General features: G+C 40.1%; 3 protein-coding genes across 3 annotated transcripts in view; all 3 read right to left on the reverse strand.

Moving 5' to 3' along the window:
- Window positions 1-1,803: 1,803 nt before the first annotated feature.
- On the reverse strand, window positions 1,804-5,690 carry LOC138054611 (uncharacterized). The gene is made up of 3 exons (XM_068901109.1): window positions 5,473-5,690; window positions 3,445-4,609; window positions 1,804-2,516 (listed from the first exon to the last, which is right to left on the reverse strand). The coding sequence occupies exons 2-3, from the start codon at window positions 4,588-4,590 to the stop codon at window positions 2,358-2,360; spliced, it is 1,305 nt and encodes a 434-aa protein (XP_068757210.1). The 5' UTR covers window positions 4,591-4,609; window positions 5,473-5,690; the 3' UTR covers window positions 1,804-2,357.
- A 3,602-nt stretch (window positions 5,691-9,292) lies between these two features.
- On the reverse strand, window positions 9,293-11,124 carry LOC138054612 (uncharacterized). Its single transcript, XM_068901110.1, has 3 exons — window positions 10,998-11,124; window positions 10,113-10,855; window positions 9,293-9,846 (listed from the first exon to the last, which is right to left on the reverse strand). Exons 2-3 carry the CDS (start codon window positions 10,836-10,838, stop codon window positions 9,685-9,687), a joined length of 888 nt encoding a protein of 295 aa, XP_068757211.1. The 5' UTR covers window positions 10,839-10,855; window positions 10,998-11,124; the 3' UTR covers window positions 9,293-9,684.
- A 5,245-nt stretch (window positions 11,125-16,369) lies between these two features.
- Window positions 16,370-22,584, reverse strand: part of LOC138051240 (uncharacterized) — a 19,208-nt gene continuing 12,993 nt past the window's right edge. The window contains exons 11-17 of the mRNA XM_068897401.1: window positions 21,982-22,074; window positions 21,793-21,864; window positions 20,209-20,271; window positions 19,766-19,882; window positions 19,092-19,195; window positions 18,043-18,120; window positions 16,370-17,936 (exon numbers count right to left, since the gene is read on the reverse strand). Coding sequence (XP_068753502.1) covers window positions 17,804-17,936; window positions 18,043-18,120; window positions 19,092-19,195; window positions 19,766-19,882; window positions 20,209-20,271; window positions 21,793-21,864; window positions 21,982-22,074 — 660 coding nt within the window. The 3' untranslated portion in view covers window positions 16,370-17,803. The remainder of the gene's footprint in view (window positions 17,937-18,042; window positions 18,121-19,091; window positions 19,196-19,765; window positions 19,883-20,208; window positions 20,272-21,792; window positions 21,865-21,981; window positions 22,075-22,584) is intronic.

The raw sequence follows: 22,584 nt of genomic DNA on the forward strand, positions 1-22,584 counted from the left end.
TTTACCGGGCCAGCTTGCCTAACCGGGCTGGCTCGCCTCATATAAACCGGCCCTTACACCCTTTTTCAAAATTCTGCCAAATAATCGTCAAACTGCATTTAAACTTTCCATCCATCAAACTTTCGAGCGTCACATGTACGGAAGCCGTGACGACTTCGTCTCCAGTGTACTCAATCTCATAGCTTTAGTTCACAGTTCGACTACAACAAGGTTAAATTCCTTGTGCCTCACTCACTTCTATGCACCTTTACTTTGCTTGCTAATGCTACTCTTTTTTTAAAATAAGAATACATTTTATAAGAATACCGAGACTGGAATTTGCGAATTTTAAGAATAAACCCGAGGCTGAAATAATGATATAATTTTGTGTCGTAAAAAACGTTGCTGTTATTCATCGTGGTGAAGTACAATAATAATAAAGTATTCTCGTTTGTCTCACGATGTGGTCACTTGTGGTGTAGATCGCGCCGTTTCGACTGCATACTGCTAGTCTTCATCAGGTGATGAGGTCGACTGGTTATGCGTCACCTTTTAAACAGGATGCTCCGCTGTGATTGGTTGGTTTAGCATAGGCTCGTGTCAAAGTAATCTAGTCTCCAAGAATATGAATAGGCTCGTGTCAAGGTGATGTAGAAATTTAACTGGAGAATTATGTTCTCTGTACTGAGTATCCCGCAAATGACATTAATTTTGTCTTTTTTTTTTTTTAATTGATGTTCAATCCACAAAGCTTAAAAGAATTCGTTAGCAATTTTTTCAATAACCGTATTAGTATCAGTTGCTCCATTGCTTGCTCGCGCGGCAGCAGATAAAATTGTACACAAGATACATCTGGGTTTCTTGTCACAATTCCTTGCACACCCATTGCCCCTGCTGTATCGATCTCGTGCCGCGGCTTCGATGCAGTAAAAGTGGCTCGATCAGGTTTCGACTATTTCACAAGACTGGCTTATTAGAAGGTTGTCATGACGACACTGTTTCATGTAATAGCAATGTTATGGTATCATATGGAACATCAATTATTGCTCAACAACTTGCACAAACTAATTTGACGTAAAAGGTTACCAAAGAAACAGGAAAGCCTTCTACAAACGCCTTATATTTTGTCTTTAAACGCTTGTTTCTGCCAAACGAACTCGGTGACCCCCATTTTTTATTTCGCAAAAGTGACGAGAAGGCTGAAAAAAAAAACAACCCCTTCAAAGTTAGACAAGATTCTCCGGAGCAGATTCAGAGCTTTCTGCACAATTAACAAAATTTAAGATGGCACTGAATCCGCTGCTTAATAAAATAAAAAATTGGGGCTCACTGAGTGATTTTTTTCCGATTTAAGCATTTAAAGACAAGCTATAGTGTTTTTAGATGACTAAGGTACTAACCAATTACGTCACAATAGTGAGTGTAGCTTGTCAAGCAAAAATTGGTGTTTTCTGTGGTAACGTAACGTTGCCATTACGTGAAAACATGGTCAATCGAGGGACTGGTTATGAACGAGAACAAAGATGTCGCAATCGATGTTGAATTGACCGTGACCCTGCACAATCTTTTGTTTTCGCTTCCCACTGGTTTGAAAATTAGTTGCGCATAATTTAATCGCAGGATTTGATTGGTTACCTTGTCGAAAAAAGGTGTGTTTTGTGCAGGGTCAAGGCCAAAAATACGGACAAAAAAAAATATGAAACAAAGGAATTTTTAGAGTTTCATAACCATCTCCAGTATTGCAGAGTTAACTAATCTTTTGAAATGTTCGAAACCAGTTTCAGCCACCTTAATTAAATTTTTCTTGCGGTAAAACTCTTTTCTTGTAATGAATTTATCTTTATTTTATTTTTTCATAGAGTGCCTTGACAAACTTTGAAGCAGCTTTTGGCAAAGTAGGTTTATAGGGTACACTCCAAACTCACGAAATCACTGAAAACACACTCTCAATACATGAAATAAATACGTAAATAACATACCAGTTTTTCCTTTAAATCAATCTTGACTTCCCAAAAATCGCAACTTAGACTCTGAACTTAATGTCCTACACGTAGAACGTAACGCTTCTAGCATCAGCATGTTTATGTAAACATTATTGCTTAAAGAAATCACTTTTCTACCAGCTGTACAGGCTGACTGAGACACTCGCACTTTGCTTTTTCAGAAATTTTGCTCGAATTCACAAAAGAAAATCGTGTCACAAGTTCCCTGTTCTGACAAACTTAAATAGTTGAAGCCGTGACAAATCCTTTCATGAAGCTTGCTAAAGCTTGCCTTGTTTGGTAAGTAACACATTCCGTTTCATTGCTCAGTTTTAATTAGCAGTTATTACTTTGGAAAACACTCTTTTTTTTACCCGCTGTATTGGATGAACTCACTCACTCTTCGCTCTCATACAGATTTTGCTCGAATTCTTCAAGCTTTGTTACATTGCGAATTTTCTGTACCAATCGAGCGGCTGTCAAAAGTGCCAAGAAGATCTTTGCTATCAGTGCTGCACCACCGGAAGCAAATGCTGCGATGATCATTGCGGTCACCTGTAAGATAAAGAAGATCATGTCAGCTTACGAGCCGAGTGGCCCGGGCTGAAGAAGCTCCTCCATGTTTCTGTGGCATGTGGGGATAGTTTCATCAAGTTTCCCTGGCAGTCTGTCGATATCTATTAGTACACTATATAATGGTAATACGACGGAGTGGAGTCCAATTCGGTCTGTAATCATCATACGAGTGATAACAAAATCGGACAAACGCGCAGCGGGAGTCCGGTTTGTTTAAGTTGAATGTCGCTCTGAAAGAAAGCCTGTTCACCGTTTCTATGATGATTGAAACCAAAGTTGTGATTGGTTGGTTAAAACTACAACTTTGAATGTGATTGGCTTATTGAACTGTCCAATAACAACTTGGCAAGTGAATTAGTGGAAAATAGGAGTTTTTTTAAACCAATCACAATCAAGGAAATTGATTACAGAGGAAAGCAGCGTCTTGACCAAGAACACAGTGTATCAGTGACCTTGGCCAGGGACAGCGTTTATCGGTAGTCCCGAAACTTTAGGTCTATTTCGGCAGATATATCAGTAAAATGTACAAAATGCTTCATTTCTATAAAAGGAAAAAGGTTCATCCCACGAAACTTAGCATTTGTTTTGTTTTCTCTGCTCTCAAAGACATGTTCAAAGACCAATTTTCCAGAAAAATCAAATCTTAGTTTCACGAAGTACTTTTTGGGCTTATTAGGGCGAGACACAGGTCTCAGGCTCTGACTCCAAAGTTGAGCACGACATTCATTAGACGAGGCGTAGGATGGTAGGAAAGTTCATCGAAGGTTACCCACAAGACAGACAGACTGTCGGTACTATTTACATCCAAGGGTAGGCAAAAGCACTGTAAGAGTGAAGTGTCCCACCCACTGAAAAAGAAAACGTTTCAATGACCCTAGCCATGATATTCATTATACAATACACTTACCTGTGCAGAAGTCTTAAGCCAATCCCACCAACTCATCTCTTTGCACAAACTCTTGACGATCGTCCAAAACAGTCCAGCTGTCTGGGAATCTTTCAGGAGGAAGAAGACCGCTCTAGCCTTTGCCCAGTTATTACTTCCAGCTCTTCTCCATGACTTGACAAAAGTTTGCATCGCCTTTCGCATTAACGATGACTCCTTTATCTTCTTCGCGGCGTTTATAATTGCAGATTTCATGGTTCGTCTGCTCACGGCTACTTTGATTCCAGCAGCTTGCATTGCAAGCATGACAGCCTCAATCACAATGCTAGCGTACTGCAAGACCTTCGCCCGATCGATGTCATCGAGTGTTTCAATCTCCAATGGTGGCAAGAACTCCTCGTCTTCCATCTTAAACTCTGCGAGCATCACGTCATTACTTCCTCTCTCCTTCCTGGACGGAATTATTTCGAGGGTCGCGTCGAATGGTGAGCATCTGAGTGGTGGTGGAATCGGTTTCATGGGCTTTGCAGGAGGTTTCTGAGAATGAATATCAACGGGCCTTGTCCCAGTTCTCCTGGACGGAATTCTTTTGCGGGTTCTGTCTAATGTTGAGGATTTGAGTGGTAGTGAAGTCATGGGTTTTGCATGAAGATGCAGAGAATGGAGACTACTGAGCTTGTCTTCGTGATTCAATTCTCCCTCCACCCCGGTTACGGGCTTGATTTCGTCAATTGACACTAATTCCAAGACAGAACGTACCTCTTCGATCCTGGGATAATCCTCAGACACCCTTTCCTCAAATTCGCCAAGATCCTCGTCTCCCATCGTTAACTCAGGGCTCACAGCGCGATTGCTTCTTCTCTTCTTTTGGCGCGGAATTATTTCCAGTGTCATGTCGAATGTTAGGATGGTAAGTGCTTCTTGAATCAACTGGATGCGTTCTAGAGGAAGAGTCCCAGTGAGGAGGCTGACGACCTCTTCCCCAGGATTCTGCAAAAACTCACGATCAAAAGCAACCTCCTCTCCAGCTGTGGACGTAGCTGCCTCAGTGATGACTTCTTTTAAGTATGGATCTGCCTCAATCTTGGCATAATCTTCTGGAGAATTGCTCTTAATTTCATCAAAGGTTGCTTCCACAGATTTTTGGACTATCTCCGTGCTTGCCATTATCAGATAAATGAATAGACTGAAAAGAGAAGCGCGTTTCGATCAGTGGATTCGAAATTTCTTGAATCTTTTTTTATATCTAGTTTTACTTTCTTTTAACGTATATTACCCTATTCAAGAGATCGTTACTTTAAACTTCTCAATATACACATTACTAAGCTCATCATTCATTATTTTCTGATACTATTTCGGATCTCTGTGAGAGAAAAGTACGTCTGGGTCATCAGCAAACAAATAGAAGATTGTTCAGTCAAGGAAATCCCGAAAGAGGGCTCTGAGCAACTCGCAACGAGCTTGAGGTAACACTTGAAGTGTAGACTCTTTATTCTTCTCAGCAAGACAGACTACAAAGCTCGACACTAGTATGTACAACTAACTAATGCTAGTGAGACTTCGCACAACTTTATATTGGCTTGGTAGACATATTTGGGTTTCTAGAGTGTGATTTAACCCGTGAACTACGATCAACTCTAAAGTTTAGAGCCAAAACATTCAGTCACGACCACAAAGGAAACTAAGGACTTTCACAAATTAAACGTATTCATGTTCCCCAAAACCTAAGACTTTACAGGTGGTCCAAAAGTGTGCTTCAATTGGTAGAAGGCAAAACAATAGCCTTGAACGCAACTGACTAAATCCGTTCTTTCAAACATTACTACTGACAAGGAGGGTCCACTTACAGAGACTGTAAGAATAATTGTCAAGACATATATATATATGATCTTGGACAAGGCCGTTGCAACGGAAGGAAACACGAACTAATTACTTTAAATCAATGAACTACAAGGGAAGTCATAGCGAACGACTTAACAAACTTATCAAAACTTCTCAACAACAACAAGAACTTTGGGTTCTACATTACTGTTACTTGTATGGACCTACCTGTTCACTTCTGATCTAGTTGAACTCAGCTGCTAAGGATAATTCTTTTTTTCAGTGTTGGTTGAGGACACTGCCAAGTTCCTTTTATGCTGTTGGGACGGCCAAACCTAATAAACCATGCCATTGATAAAACAATGTCTTCTTTCCAAACATGGTCATGTTTACAGTTGTTCTCGTTTCGTTACCACTGCAACGACCATATCACCCTTCTATACTGTAACGATTTCATATAAACCGCATAATTAATTACTCATGGAATGTGATGTCGAGTGACCTCAATTGTGATTGGTTAGAAGCGGTCCTAATATCGAAATACCTTCTTTTGTAATTTGTAGCTCCTCCCAATCAGTAGATTTTTGCCGGCTCCTTTTTGCCCAGGAGGACTTGATAACCGCAAAGAGAAGTGGCTCTTGAGAGAGTGGGTGTTTGGAGAACATTTCTGTTTACCTAATTAACTTCAGTGCGTTCTGTTAAAGAGACATTGAAACTGTTTAATCAACGGAATTCAGTTAGAAACGATACATAACTAAATAGAAAACGTGGCCTCTCTTCAACTTGGAACCGTATTTCAATTCGAGCTTCGGTGGCCTTGGGGACGGAACTTTGCGCGGTGTTTGCGAATTGTGCTCAATTAAAAAAAAAGGAAAAAAGAAAAACGATTCCAGTGAACCAAACCGGAATTCTATGTTTACAAAAGAATCCAAAGCTTTTAGGTTCTTGCATGCATTCGAAGTATCTGAAGGGGGGACCGTGTTTTCTAACACGTTCAATATTTTCCGCTTTCTTCGAAGCATCAAAACAAACCTCTTGAACAATTCTTTTGTTGTCCGCTAGGGAAGGAATTAGGGTCCAGTGCATCTTAGTCTTCCGGAGTTAATGCCCGACAAGAAAAAACGTGTTTATTACAACAGCAAGTTCTAAACATCATTTGAGGCAAACCTTTAAGAAAAACTGGCAATGGGCAAAGCCATAGGCATCGTTACTGAAAAAAGCTCACCAATGCCGAAAAACAAGTACTCTGGAGAAAAACGTACTCTTTTCAAAAGCATAAAAGTTTGGTTTCATCAAACGAGTTGATAAAGATGCAAGAGATATTTTCTCTCTTGGCTCGCTATACGTGTTCGTTTCTCATGTTAACCCGTCATTTTTTGAGAGAAAATAAAATCTGTTTGAAGAACCGTTAAGTATCATGTTGTTAACAGTCACAATACAAAAAACTAGGCAACTGAATCTACATCAATTCTGCTAATTTCTAAGAGAACAGTTTTCGAGGGACTTGATGTACCATGGCAGACTCGAATTAAGGGATACAAAATTAGATCTGTCGGTGAACTCTTCCAATGGATGATGTTGGAACCCTTCTGCAGTAATGCCAAGGGATTCTAAAAATTATTTTGTCTTTGTAGTAATCGAAATTCCCGTGCTTGAGCATACCATAAAATCGCTAAGCTCAGCGCGACATAGTGCTCAATTACAACAGGCTTTATTCGCTAAACCCGGCAGTGCTATTTACTGAGTTCAGACCATCTCATACAGGGTAAAGCTGACTTAAAAATGGATGTTATCATTTAAAATGAGAGCTTAGACCAAATCATTAAAAGGAGCGTTAATTATTTAGGATTGTCGGGAATGTTTTCTCTTTATTTTGAAAACATGACATTTCCCATTTGCAGGGCATTTAGACACTTCCACTGCATGATGAGAGCGTGCGGTAACTGAACTCTCCAATAGTTTAAAATTTCAATTTGTTAATACACACAGATTGCATTTTCTTTCCAACATAAAAGCTATAAATGAACAACCAGATTACAACCAGATAACAACGTTGTTATTAAAATTGTGCCAGTCTTGAGGTGGGCGAGGAAACTACAGAAACTAGTAATTGTTTGAAAAGCCATGAAATATTGTGATGTGTTCCTTGCTCTAAAGTAAGTTTAAAACAAACAGCTAAAAGTCATACTTAAGATCTTAAAGTTTATAAAAGTACTGATGCTATATTCACTGACCTTGCAAAATGTGAAATTGCTCGATACCGATGAACATAAATTGAATACTTAAAGCGAATTACCGCAACCAATCAACTGATTTTTATCACGCAGATTATAGGGCAATAGTACATTATAAAAACATAGAAGTGAAATGTTGTGCAGACATAGGTGCAGACAATAAGCTTGTAAGGATTTATACTAAAGCAAAACCAAACAATCGAGGCGATACAAACAAATGGGTTATGCAAGGGCTAAATCAGCAATTTCTAAGCTTGCATGCTGATTCTCGAAGGCGCGATGAAATGTTTTGTACCTTGGGAACTTGGCCAGCCTATTCATAAAAGGCCCTTTTTAGCTTTTGTAATTGTACATTTGGTTTTTTTCCATTTCAGACCACGTGACGTCACTCTAGGGAACAGTTTAAAATTTATCGCACGCACGCAAAAGATGTACGCATAATTTATGAAAAGACAAAAGGATACTTCGAACGTGTTTCAAAACGGAAAAAGTGTAGTCAGGAGATGTCATAAGTGTTACGGAAAAAGGTTTGCCTCTGACTCTTGATCGCATGATATTTTTCAAGCCTTCATCAATGATATGATGTCCACAGAATTAGCAAAAACGTCTGTTGAAAAGTATTAAGAGTCAGAGGCAAACCTTTTTCCATAGAACTTAAAAGGATAATTTTCTGAAGTGTGTTATGCGATCTGAGACTAATTTTAAAAAAGGTCTAGCATAAACAGGAAATCAAAGTTTCCTCATTAGTTTCTCTCTTTGTTTACTCGATCCTGAACGTATTCAAAGAAATAATATAGGCAATGACTTGAAGTCAAGTTGGGGTGGTAAAGATCTCCGATTATCTGTGACCGAGCACGAACGGTTACTAACTTTGCATCGGACAGAGTCTCTTTTTGGCATTTGAACTCCCTTCACGGTCGGTTTTAAGCTCGAATGAGTTTTCTAATAGGGCACACGCTAGTCTGAGATCATGACCTCTTGCTATTATCCGTATATGTCTCTCTTACGTAGGGAGGGACATTTTTTTCTCTTTCCCCTACCCCAAATCCCCCATCCCTAAAAAAGCGCCTGATTGCAAGTTAGGCGCACGCGTGACACAGGACAATTTTGAAGGGGAATAAGTCTTCTCGTCTTACTGCTTTTCAGTTTTTACGGTATCAGCGTACAGTGCTAAACAAAGCCAAATGAGGAAAAGAATCTACAAAAACGTCAAGTTTGCCACTCGCGACAAGTAAAGCAAAGCTTTTCGACCTGGAAAAGTACGTTTGTAATCACAGTTGTTTTGGAAAAGGTATAGGTATAGGTCCTCTTTCCTCTTGAGATCAAGAGCAGCACTTCCGTTCCTGAATTTAAACGTCGACTAAAGACCCATCTTTTTAGACAAGCTTTTTTTTTTAAATTTATAGCTACGTTTTTAATATCGTGATATTTTACATGTTTTAGTTTATTTTTAAATATTATCAAATATTGTAAAGCGCATTTGGACATATGGAAAATGCGCTATTTAAATATCTATTTATTATTATTATTATTATTTGTAACGAGAGTGCTGGCCAGTATCGTAATGCTGATGTTTAAGGTGTGTTACTAGTTAGCACTTTACATCCAAATTACTGTACTTATTCAGGAAAAGGGGGCATTTTATACAAAAAAAAATTATATCACCCATTGAAACTAAAAAAAACGAGAATTTAATTCTATGTACAATTACTGTTATTTTGTGCTTTGGAACCGTGCACAAAATCATTGCCTTGTGATGTCACAAAGTTGACGAATAGATACAATTTGATAATACCGCAAAATAAAAACACAAGTTGGTGGATATTTGACGTTTAATAGATGAAGCACAAATCAATTCTGTCAAAATGCTCTTATTAGCTGTAGGCTTGATTGGTGTGTAAAGCATCCAGCATCACTTCTTTTAAGTAAGACACCATTGATTTAAAGAAAGCACACTTTTTACCAGCTGCACTGGCTAAACACACTCACTCTGTACTTTGCTAGATTTTTCTCGAATTCACTAAAGAAAAACAGGAGTTTCGGTTTCTATTAATTCAAACAGTTGAAGCACAAATCCTTTTAAAATTCTCTCATAAAAAGTTCCTTGCTTGGTAAGTAATACACTCCGTATCATTGCTCAGTATTAATTAGCAGTTATTACTGTGGAAAACACACTTTTTTCACCCGCTTTATTGAATGAACTCACTCACTCTGCTTTGCTCTCATACAGATTTTGCTCGAATTCTTCAAGCATTATAACATTGCTAATTTTCCGTACCAAGCGAGCAGCTGACAAAAGCGCCAAGAAGATCTTTGCTATCAGTGCCGCTCCACCGGAAGCAAATGCTGCTATGATCATGGCGGTCACCTGTGAGATATAAGGAAAATAATGTCAGCTTTTCGAGCTTAATGGGCCTAAGTTTCCACGTAGCATGCGGAGACTAGTAGTGTAATGTTATCCCCCTTTTTCCCCCGCGGTAGGATGGTCTGCTGGTTCATCGAAGGTTACCCACAAGATTTCGTGAGAGAGACAGACTGTCGACTGTGAGAGTAAAGTGTTTCGCCGAAAAGGAACACAGCCACATGACAGCTAAATGACCCTAGTCATGATATTCGTATAGACAAGGCACTTACCTGTGCAGAGGTCTTCGCCCAGTCCCACCAACTCATCTCTTTGCACAAACTCTTGACGATCGTCCAGAACAGTCCACCGGCCTGGCAATCTTTCAGTAGGAAGAAGACCGCTCTAGCCTTTGCCCAGTTATTACTTCCAGCTCTTCTCCATGACTTGACAAAAGTCTGCAATGCCCTCTGCACCACCGAAGACCCCTTTATCTTAGTCGCGGCTTGTTTAATGGCGGATCTCATGGTTCCTTTGCTCACATGAACCTTGATTCCAGCAGCTTGCATTGCAAGCATGACAGCCTCAATCACAATGCTGGCGTACTGAAAGACCTTCGCCCGATTAATTCCATCGAGAGTTTCAATCTCCATCGGTGGCAGGAACTCCTCGTCTTCCATCTTAAATTCTGCGAGCATCACGTCATTGCCTTTCGTATTTTTGTAAGGAATTATTTCCAGTGTCATGTCGAACGTTGGGATGGTGAGTGCTTCTTGAATCAACTGAATACGTTCCACAGAAAGAGTCCCAGTGAGGAGGCTAACCACCTCTTCCCCAGGATTCTGCAAGAACTCACGATCAAACGCAACCTCCTCTCCGGCTGCGAACGTAGCTGCCTCAGCGATGAATTCTTTCAAGTGTGGATCTGCCTCAATCTTGGCATATTCTTCAGGAGAATATTTTTTCATTTCCTCAAAGGTTGCTTCCACAGATTTTTGGACTATCTCCGGGTTCGCCATTGTCAGAGAGTGATGGACTGAAAAGAAAACAGTGTTTTTTGATTGGTGATCTCGTAGATCATTTTTATATTTTTCTTCCTTTTAACAGAGATTGTCTCTATTGTATTCACTTTGTTTTAAAAAGAGATCATTTCCGAAGATGTTGTTGTATGGACCTACCTGCTAACTTGGTACTGATTCAGTTGAACTCAGTTGCAAAGGAGACTGTGTTTTGTTTGTTGAAAGCGCTTGCAAGTTCCTTTTATGTAATTGCGTCAGGCAAATCTAATCAACCGTGCGATTGATACAACAATGTCTCCTTTTCAAACATAGTTATGTTTATAGCGGATTTCGTTTCGTAACGACCGCAACGACCACATCACTTAACTATACTCCAATCATTGCATTGAAATCGCACAATTAAAATGTACCATTACTGAATGGGCTATAACATTAAGCGATTACAAGTGTGATTGGTTAAAACGGACCAAATATGGAAATAGTGTCCTTTAGTAGCCCCTCCCAATCACCTGACATTTTTCCCTTTTACCACAGGAAGACTTGATAATTACCAAGCGAAGTGGCTCTTGAGGCTGTGGGTGTCTCAAGAACATTTCTGTTTAACTAATTAACTAGCTATATCCTTGGTAGCTGTTTAATCATCGCAATTTAAAAACGACATGACATTTCCAACCAAAGAGAAAATTCTCTCTCCAACATGGGGTCGTATTTCAATCCGAAAGTGGCTGTGCGACGGAAATTTGGTCTGTGATTTCGAAGTGTTTAACGCAAAACATGTCAAAACAATTTTATTGACGGCAACCGGAACATTACCTTTCAATAACATAATTTAAGGCTTCTAGATTCTTGCACGCTTTCAAAATATCTCAGGGGGAACCGTGTATTCTAACACGTTTAATATTTTCCGGCTTCTCCAAAGTTTCAAAACAAACCTCTTAAGTACTTCTCTTGTTGTACGCCGGGGAAGGAATTAGGGTCCAGTGCGTCTAAGTCTTCCGGTGTGAAGTTGTAGGAAGTTCTGAACCTCACTTTCGGTAAGCAATTTAAATGCAAAATGGGGTGAAACGATACGTAGTGGTACTAATAAAAAGTTTACTTAAGTCGAAAAATAGTACTCGCTAAGAGAACTTACTCGAACAAAAGCGCTACATGGGGTGTAAAACAAGACAACAAAATAATTGAAATGGTATGTTTTCTCTTCATTCTATATCCAGGTTCGTTTCTCTTGTTTCTCCTAGTAAAGTCCTTGTTGAACATTCAATTTTTGAGCGGAAATATCATCTGCTCAGAGAACCTTTAACTATGTTGTTTCGCCGGACACGAAAAACTGTTACAGTGGAGTATTAAATCACAACGAAAATCACCCTCCGAGCAGGGCCTCTCTGAAAACGTGTCGAGTCTTTTAAGCCGCCGCAGCCCAGGTTTCTGGGCTAGTCACTCCGGTCAAACCGGTTTAGGGAACGCGCGCATCATATTTTTGACAAGGCGAAGGTCAAAATCGAGCCTTCAGTACGAAAATCAACAGGGTTTGAAAGCAACGGCTTGCGCATTCTCAATTAAGACTTAACACGATTTCTGAATGCAGAGTCCTTTATTTCTCGTCGACTTAAGAAAGGCTCTGTTGGCGGGGTGAACGAAAATCAGTAGGCAAAAAATTATACGTCAATTTCTGCTGGTTTCTAAGGGCCGATTTACACGATACGATTTTGTTGCATGTGACAAGCTCACGACAGGCCTACGACATGACTTGCGATTGTCGCAGCGTTTTAAAACATGTTTTAAAATGCGACGGCATTCATTGTGACGTACACAACAATCGTAAATCATGTCGTGGACCTGTCGTAAGCCGTTGTCGCATGCGACAAAAATCGTACCGTGTAAATCCGCCCTAAGACGACAGTTTGAAAGAAACTTCAAGGCGTGACGAGAAAACTTCATTTGACATAGTACGCTTCACTTTTATCGACAATCACCAGGGGTGGATCCAGTATTTTTCTTAGAAGAGGGTACATTCTTAAGAAATGACTTAACTGACTGGTGTTTTTTTGCAGACTACCGCCCCCTGCAGCCCTTCCCCTAGACCCGCCCCTGATCACTAAGTTGTTTGTATCTGACACTTTTACAGAATATGAATATAAATGGTTTTCAATCACGTGATGAGATGGTTATGTTGGTGCACAAAAGAATAGCAAATTATGGCCCATGTTTTGCATTATAATGGAGTCAAATTCCCAAAAGACTTTTTCTCTATCGTTCTATGCGCCAACATGGCTGCTGTTTCACCTTACATCATTGCCGCCATGTTGGTGGACGACATTAGCGCCTTTTGTTCGTCCACCAGCAACTGCACACATCTCTGTCTCTAGAGATCGGTTGCAAACCACCTGTACAGGTCGTTTACCATTGTCACGTTAAATTTGCATACTATAGTTATCATCAAACGTTTTAGTGTGCACGTAAATTCTTAATTGCATTGATTATCCTGCGTGGTTTTAACTGCAACCCATTAACGATTACCGTTAATTCGTAATTTGCTTTACTCTTATCGTTAATTTAGAAGACTGAAAGCTTGATATGGACGATGGGAAATGGTCATATATTTTTTAAAAGTTAACCCAAGTGTGTGGACATAGTACTCGAACCTGGGAATGTTTATTAATGGGTCACCTAACTACTTCCCAGTCACTTAACCACCACACATCTAGCTGCTCAGGGACAATACTTTAAACACTATTTGATAATGCGACAAACCATATTAATTTTAAACACTGCAAAAGGTCAGTTTCCAAACGTCACGACAAAGCAAAACATTATTAAATCAAAGATTAGGCCTAAATTATTAATCTAGCTTAGGGCTAATAGTTCTTCAGCAGCGATATTCTATGGAAGACTTAAATAAATGTCTTTTTTTTCTTTTAGAGGATGTGGTGTTTTGATCTTCAGTGGTGAAGCGGAAAGAAGCGGTAGCTCCGGGTTCAAATCCAATCCACAAAATATGATTTGTCTTATTTCTTTATTTTCTCTTCTACCACATTCCTGGGACCGCACAGTGTTCTAAATTAACGATAATAGTAAATTCAAAGTAAGTTACGAATTAACGATAATCGTTAATTTAGAGGAGAGATCATGTTGTTTAATTTTCTTTTGCATAGGCCCAGTTATTGTTGAAAGTGTTAAAGTTATAAAAGGTGTTTATTTGGTTATTATGGGTGGAACCTTGTAATTGTTTTATATCATCTTGCATCATTAATGAATGAATGATTTGTTTATTCGCACCTCTGGCAGCCTATTGGCTGAATTACAGGCTCGTCAGCAAAATTACTATTGTCAAGAATTATAAAGGATGTAAGGTCAATCATTGGAAACAATTTTGGTCAATGACTAGTATTAATCAAGAGGTTACAGGCGTTCTACCTCAATTATTTTATTAAATAATATTAAATAAATTTTACTAAAAAAGTTAGTGAAGGACGATCATACAATACAAAAATAGCATTTGATAGTTTATATGAAAGCTAAACAAAACAGAAGAGGTTATACTAACAGAATATTGAAAGATAGATGTAACAGCTTAAAAATACCTCGGGTTTTTGGATGCTTAAATGCCACGAAGTTGTGGTAAGAGCAATAAAATTATGCAACGTGTCTCAGAACGACGTGACAAGTTTGACGTGAGGTGGCAAAACGCGCATCAAATTGTTATAGAAAGTACCGGTAGTTTCGACTGTGGCTTGTCGCAACAACCTTTTTCAACCTTAAGCAACATTTTTATTTTCGCTCCAGCCTACAGCTGTGAGCTCACGCAGAAAACCTTGAAATACGAAAACACGCAAACGCACGGCCACTATTACACATAACACGCATGTTCCTTACTTGAGTAATCTGTTAACTTGACTTGCCTCCAAGCTTGGAGCGAGTTCACGACCCGGCAAAACCCCATTTAACAGCTTCACAATGACAAAAGATCCAGAGCCAATAATAAGCAAAAGACGGTAATTAAAAGTAAATCATGGCTTTGGTATGTAAGACTGTGCATACTAACGTTAACAAAGCTAATGAACATGAGAAACAATTAGAAAGAAATATAAACCTTAAACTTCACACAGCCCAAGTTTAATCACAATAGCTGCTTCAATTTAACATTTTAACCTCAAATCATGTTCAGAACTTGCTATTATAATAACAACGTTTTTCATGTCGGGTGTTACTCACCGGAAGACTAGAAGACTAACGTGCACTGGACCCCAATTCCTTCCCTGGCGGAATTTGAATTGACACTTCACAGAAGGCGGAAAATATTAAATGCGTGAGAACACACGTTTCCCCCTGAGAGATTTTGAATGCATGCAAGAATGTAGAGGCTTTCAAATCTTTGTTGTTCAAAGGTCTAGTTGCCCTTATTGGAATTGTTTTGACCATTTCACAGACACCGCGCAAGGCTGCGTACCACAGCCGCTTTCCAATTGAAATATACATGGTATACATGTCCCCATGTTGGGCGCTTTTAATTTCCGATGATTAAACACCTTCAACGTCTCTTTTACAAAAAGCACTTACAGTCATAGTTAATTAGGTAAACAGAAAGGGTTCTCAACACACCCACAGCCTCAAGAGCCACTTCACGTTGCAGTTATCAAGTCTTACAAAAAAAGGAAAAATGTCTTTTATAGGGAGGAGTTACAAATTACAAAGGACAACATTAATTCAGTCATCGGGACCGCTTCGAACCAATCACAATTGAAATCACTTAGTGTCACAACCCGTTCAGTGATGGTGGCATTGCGAAGTTAACAGTAAATTTTAATTGCGCGCTTTCAATTTAATCGCTATCGTATGACTTTACATTTTATAAGTTTAAATAACAGTAATAGCATTTTGATAATTAATGAAATGATGTTGTCCAAACCACAGTTTAAAAGATACTCTTTTGCGTGTCTATCTCCTCAAATCACATTTCCACTTTATGTATTCTCCGAAATGGCCGCCATTATGAAAGAGGTCTATGGGTTGTTGAGAAAGTTCTTTGAAAACAGCGATGCAAAATAATTTGTGACGCCAAACCGGTATCGAACCCACTCCCCTTCGTTGCCCGGTTATTGATCGAAGTATGACCACTTCTCCCGTCCTTCTCGCAAAGCGAAATAACTTCAAAGTTTCATATTTGAAACTTGTTCCTTTTGAAGGCACAAGAGGATTTCAGTGGGAATACTACCGCGCATAAAAAAGTTTTAATGACCACGATAGTCAGCTTATGCATATCTTTATGCTTATGTCGTGGTGTAAACCAGGCTTTAAGAAATATTTTCATGGAAAGAGACTTCAATTGCCAAAGAATTAACTCGGTAAAAACACGGCTTTGGCTTGCCTTTCTATCAGATTGCGCGCGGACACAATGTCCGTAGCACACATGTGCCGTTTGGTTATAGTGTCTGTTGGCGTAACGTCACAAAAATTCCGAAAACTAGGCGCCGCCATCTTGGAGGAGTAATGTTCTATTTGTAATGGCGGCAACTGAAGCGTGTCCTTCTGAGAGCGAGACAAATTCCAAGTTTATTCTGTCTGCCTATGGCGAGTCATTACTGGGCAAGATAAGGAGAAAATATGTGGAGAAAAGAGCGTCCATCGGTATCGACCCTTTCCTCATTCCGCAAGAAAACTGTACTCCGGAATCTCTTCCTCCAGTCGAGTCGTGCGATCTTCTGTCATATCTAGTGCTCGATACGAGTTTTTATACAAAGGAGTAAAAATTTCAGAAGTCTCCTTGCGTACAACCATATGGTGTCCGGCTTTATTACAAGTGTTCTTGGACAAACATTGCGAGATAAATATTCTGGCTCACTTGAGTATTGTTCATTCTAATCGTTGGTGAAGCTGTGAGAGTATTCAGTCTCTGCCTCGACCCTATTAGCATGAATTCGGTTTTGGTCATGTTCAATGTGAGTTTGTTCGCTTGTAGCCCGTTGAAAACGTTTTCTAGGTCTTCATTTTGACAAAACTGAACATTCTAAAGATTGTTGCCCGCAAACAAACAATCTAGGTGAGAATCGTGCTAATGAAAATCATTACAGATTACAGGTTACAGGAATGCTGGTAATCCTTGGTTTTCATCCACGTGATGAGACGGCCATGTTGGTGTATAAAACAAAAGAAAGTGGTTCCACAGGTTTTGCATAATAATAGAGTCAAATTCCCAAAAGACATTTTACAGCATTGTTCTGTATACCAACATGGCGGCCGTGACGTCAGATGGAAACCCCCAATTAGCCAATATCAAAAATACCATGATACTCTTTGTTTGTCCCTCCAAAATTTTGCATAATTTTCCAGTTTCCCTTGGGACCGTTATAAGTCCCAAGGGAAAATAAAAACAATGCTTTTCAGTGCAAATTTTTGGAGGGACAAACAAAAAGTATTATGGTATTTTTGATATTGGCTAATTGATACACGCCAAATTTGATAAGCGTCAAACTTGTAGAAATGTTGCTTCTAATCTCTCTCTAAAGAAGAGCACTTCTACAACGCATTGGGCTACGCTCTCGAAAGTTTAGGGAAATATGAACTTCAGCATGAGGCGTTAAAGAATATAGTGTACAATTCGAAGGATACAATCTGTATCCTTCCGACTAGTTTCGGGAAGCCGTTAATTTACCAAATGTTGCCGTAAGTATTTAACTACTTTCATTGCAAATGAAATGAAACCGTTTTTCAAATGCCAATCAAATATGGCCTTGTTTGGATCTCATTCCCGACCGCTGGTCAAGGGAAGCCCTTCATCTCGACTCCGGTGTCTGTTCGTTCTTTCCGGCGCTCACTGCCTCTCGGCGAGATTGGACACTCCTTATAATTAATTACTTAGGCATGAACATGCATACATTTCGAGGTAAATTGTTCACCAAACGTCTTGCATTGTGAAAGTCCAGATTTTGCTCTGTTAGATGCTTAGAGTTCCAACCATTCTTTCAAGTTCACTTCATTGCTAGAACTCTCAAACGATTGATTGCAGCAGCAATCTCTATGAGCCTGGGACGAGAATAGGAGCCGAGAAGAAGCCTGGGACTGAGTACATCCAGGCCTTTGGTATCGAAGTCTTGTTCAACCCTGAAAACGAGAACATTTTTATGGACGCCATTAAATTTGACAAATTTTCACATTAACAACAAACACTTAGAGAGGGCGCGAGGGTGGATTTCGGCAACACACTTACTGTTGAAGAACTTCCAGTAACGATCTTTTTTCGTCCATGTAATTATTTCTCGCATACAACATAGTGTCTGCTATGGCCCTAAAGAAACGAAAGACAAACTAACTGTATAAGTCCTGTAAGTGATTTCGGAGGAGACCTTCATTCAAAAACTGTTATCACACAGTTTCCAATGAACATGTTCAAATTGATGAAGAGGTTAGTTTGTAAAGAACCCGCGGTGCTTCGTCGGCGGGAAGTGAAACACGAACATGTCGCTTTAACATACGATTTGATAAGGCATTTCTTTGCCGTACTCCACAAAACAACAAAGTGAGATGATCAAATTTTAGGCTTTGAGGACAACGTGAGCATGTAACAATGAACCATCCATTTTCCGTTTTGACTTTTAAACCGTTCGTACCCATCCAGTTACAGGACAGTTCGCCCCGTATTGTTCAAGGTAAACAAAACGGAATAATAGACCTAATCGGCTAACTCAATGTTGTACCCAATTCAAATCGCCCGGGACTAAGATTCTTTGTGTATTGTATTTGCATGATAATGTAGCATTCATATTTAAATGATATGGAAATACCTGGAACAAAACGTTTTATTCCCAAAGGGTTTGAATTGGGTACAACATTGAGTTAGCCGATTAGGTCTATTGCGAATGCTTGCGATAGTGTTAAGTTATATGTTTGGAGTGACGTCTTCGTTGCCGTAGCAGTTGTCCTTGCTTAACCTCCCTTTTGTTAGGGCGAGGACGGAAAAGAAATGTAAAATGCACGTGCGTGCGTGCCAGCTATCCATGAATTAAATGGTATGGAATGCGCCGTCGGCTGATTGCAGATCGCAAGTTCTCGTCACGAAAATGCGTCCGGAGCGCACGTCGAGATAAAAGCAAGCATCTTTTGTTATGGAAATTGATTGCAGAAAATTGCATTCAAAATCTTTTGTCTTTTAAGATGTGCTCGATTTTACCCCGACGCACGCACGTGTTTTATTATTATTATTATTTTTTACTCTGAACTGGCTTATTGGCGCAGAAGCGAATCAATAGAGATTGCTACCTTGTTTGACTGACTTCTCCTAGCTGCTCAATGAACGAGAGATCGATGTCTTCACGGCCAAACTGAACTTGAAATCCAAACTGAGTCTTGCCAGTCACTTTCACCTTGGGGTATGAAATAATAGAGACCGTAAGATACACGTATACCGCTATACGGGTACGCGTTCATGTGCGTAGCCATTTTGATTAAGATACCTGTAGAGTTGACGCGCGGGGATTGGTAACGATTGCTTACAAAGATGGCGGCCGCGGTGGCAAGGTTTGCTCTTTTTCCTCAGAAATAAGTTTAATGAATTTGTTTAATAAAGTCCACAAAATATATCCAAAATTCTTCCTTAGGAATGTTCTCTGTTTAGAAAGTGCGCCGATGACAAAAACGTAGTCGTTTCTACTGACATCATCTCTTCTCTGTAGCTACTCGTAATTTTACGGGGTTTCTTCATTTCTCCTTACATTCAATATTATTGTTTCTGGTTTCTACCCCGGAAAAAAAACAGCTGGATCGATGACGTCATCACAAAATAAAAAAATAAATAAAAAAAAGGCGCTACCCGTACACCGATTTCGGGATATCTTAGTTCTCTAATATGCATGATCTACTCCCCTAAACGAATTCAAGGAGACGTGAGACAGCGTTTTCCCCTTTTAACTTATCTGAAAATTTACAGTATTCACCTTTTCTCTGTTACCCAATGAGGCGTCAAAACTCTCAGCTACGGGAATCCGTGGCGTCGGCATAACAAACGGGATCCGCGGTTGAGGGTTACTCTGCGCGTGTTCCTCGGCGATTGCCTATAGGAACAAAAGGTTATTAAACTCCTGTCAGATCAGAACAGTGTTTGTGTCCTCTTCAGTAATCAACTCCTACAGGGATCAAAGCCAGCGAAATGATGACAGCAATAAACCAACACCCACCCTCTCATGCTAAGCACTACGGCTCGAGTTTGCTCCAAGCCCTACGTGAGTTGAAGGACTTTCTCCGAGTTGTTTAGTTTTCTTCAGAAAACGACCCTTTCAAATCTCCTTGTGTCTGAAAAGGCACAGATGCCTTTGAACGAGTTTCATAAGCTGATTTGTAACCAGTGACAACAGACATGCACCTCTCGAGTGCGACTGACCTTCGCCTTATCTGTGACGTCATGCGCGGAGTAACAGTCCATCATGATCACGTGATCTGCAACCTTGAAAAGACCGTGGACATAAAGATTGAATCATTCATTTGAAAAACAGTGTATGGGCTGACAGAACGTTTTTTCGTTTCACTTAAACGACAGCGTGTCGTGTCAACGTCTGACAAAGCCAGCTTGATTCGTATTTTTGTGGACCGTTTTTTTACAATCTCTTCTAGTCACAGATACCATTACAAAATACCGCTAAGCTTAGGTAGTCGCATTTTTATCGTAAACAACGCGCGCACAAAGAGACTGAAGGAAAGGAACTTGAATGGACGAAATTATATATGAAATGAATCATATACTGAACTGCGGATATGAAATCAAGTAAAGCTATGATCCTCGCAGTTATGGAAGCAATTTTAGCAATTGCGTAGAGAGTAGAGAAGGCTGAAAATTTCAGGACTTCAACAGGGTTTGAACCCGTGACCTCGCGATACCGGTGCCACGCTTTAACCAACTAAGCTATGAAGCCACTTACGTTGGAAGATAGTCATTTGTGGGTTCTAATTTTTCCGTGAGGAGTGAATCAATGAACGAAATGATATTTGAAATGAATCATTTACTTCAGGCTTCTCTACGCATTTGCTAAAATTGCGTCCATAACTGCGAGGATCATAGCTTTACTTGATAAAGGAACTTTACTGAAGTGTTTAGCCGTTCTAGCGCTAGAGCACTAATTAGGGACAATGCAAATCAACTGAGTCAAATGTTGGTTTTTGAGGAGAGGGGAAACCGGAGTACCCGGCAAAAAATCTCTCGGTGCAGAGGATAGAACCAATAAACGCAACCCACATATGACGCCGAGGCCAATTTCCCTTTCGTAAACGGTCGTTGCCATTTCTCAGAACGGTCGTTGCCATTTGAAACGGTCGATGCCATTTATAACGGTCGACTACACACTTCACTTCAAAGAAAATTAAAAGAAACAAACTAAGAAAAAATATTAACAAAAATTAAGACTAAAAAAGAAAAAAAAAACATTTATAAAGAAAAAACTGGAGGAAAAAAAGAGTCCGAAAATTTCAAGACTCGAACTCGGGTTCTTAGCCCTCACCCTAAACAGAACCCTAACCTATATGACCAGCGAGACACAACTCCCAGTAATCGCACCCTTTTGAGTTCTTAGACCTAATGAGTGTAATTCAGAGCTAAAAAATGGCATCGACCGTTTACGAAAAGGAAATAGGCGACGCCGAGTCTGGGAATCAAACCCGGGCCAAATTGGTGGGAGGCGAGTGCTCTCACCACTGTGCCATACCTGCACCCCTATATTCCTCTTCAAACTCTTCCTTCTCGTGTAAAAAGTGCGTTGGGAAATTTGATCACCGCAAAAAAAAAAGAGAATATTTAAAACCCCTTTACTCCCCCCACCTAGGCAGTGAAGCTCGATCAATGCTCGAGGTATGCCATGGGGGGGAGGGGAGGGGAGGGGGGTTGAGTGGGTAGGGTTTGAAGTTTCGACTTGATAGGCGCATCATGACCGCGTCCCGACCTAGATATAAACGCAGCTCTAAAGGTCTTCATTACCTGGAAATAATCGCCCGAGCCTCCAATTACAAGAATCGAAGAAACGACGAAGTCTTCGTACAGACTCCGCACCTGGCAAACAGAACACCAAAACAGAGGAAGTTAAATGTAATTTCGAATTTTCCGCTCGAAAAGGAAATGAAGTGATTTCTTCCAGGCGTGAAAATTAATCAATTCGGCTGTCCTCACCTTAGATATGAATGGTGTTATTGGTTCCTTTTCAGCGGCGACAAGTTTCTGCATGCGCGCGTCTCGAATCATAAAATTTGTGGCACTGGTGTCCTAAACAAGACGGAGTAAATAAATTTTACCTTCAAGTACAATTAACAGATCTAAAAGCACAAGTGCATCAGATGTAGTCGAAATCACATTTTCCAGCCGATAAAGCGTTGCGGTTTCAAGCAAATTTCGTTCCTCAGGACTGAGTTCTTCTGTGCCCTGTAAGGCGAGGCTGGAGGATAAGGGCTAATCCAGCTTAGAAGAACTGGGCCCGAGGTTAGCCGATGGTGACTTGCTCGCGTGTGTGCTCGCGTGTGTTCTCCAGCACCTTACGCCGGTGGTATGAATGTGTTGAAAAGACACTGGACATAACACGTTGAAAGATGGCGAAATCTGGAGGAGTATTGTTCGTGGAGGCTCGCCGAGTGGAAAGGAAAGGCCAGGAACTTTATTTAAGTGTCAAATCTTCTAGCACTGTAGAGCACTAATCGGGGACACTGTAAATTGAAATTAACAAGTTAACGCAAATGAAATCAAATGTTGGTTTTTGTCTCCATCTGGGTCAACCCAGAT

This window comes from Montipora capricornis, chromosome 6, assembly GCF_036669925.1.
Source record: "Montipora capricornis isolate CH-2021 chromosome 6, ASM3666992v2, whole genome shotgun sequence".
Classification (NCBI taxonomy): domain Eukaryota; kingdom Metazoa; phylum Cnidaria; class Anthozoa; order Scleractinia; family Acroporidae; genus Montipora; species Montipora capricornis.

What these genes read in the sequence shown, in the direction of transcription:
- LOC138054611 (XM_068901109.1), bottom strand. Translation starts at nt 4,590, where the DNA reads ATGGCAAGCACGGAGATAGTCCAAAAATCTGTGGAAGCAACCTTTGAT. An exon ending in GGCTTAAGACTTCTGCACAG is followed by an intron (nt 2,517 to 3,444) that starts GTAAGTGTATTG and finishes TTTATCTTACAG; the next exon opens with GTGACCGCAATGATCATCGC.
- LOC138054612 (XM_068901110.1), bottom strand. Translation starts at nt 10,838, where the DNA reads ATGGCGAACCCGGAGATAGTCCAAAAATCTGTGGAAGCAACCTTTGAG. An exon ending in GGGCGAAGACCTCTGCACAG is followed by an intron (nt 9,847 to 10,112) that starts GTAAGTGCCTTG and finishes TATATCTCACAG; the next exon opens with GTGACCGCCATGATCATAGC.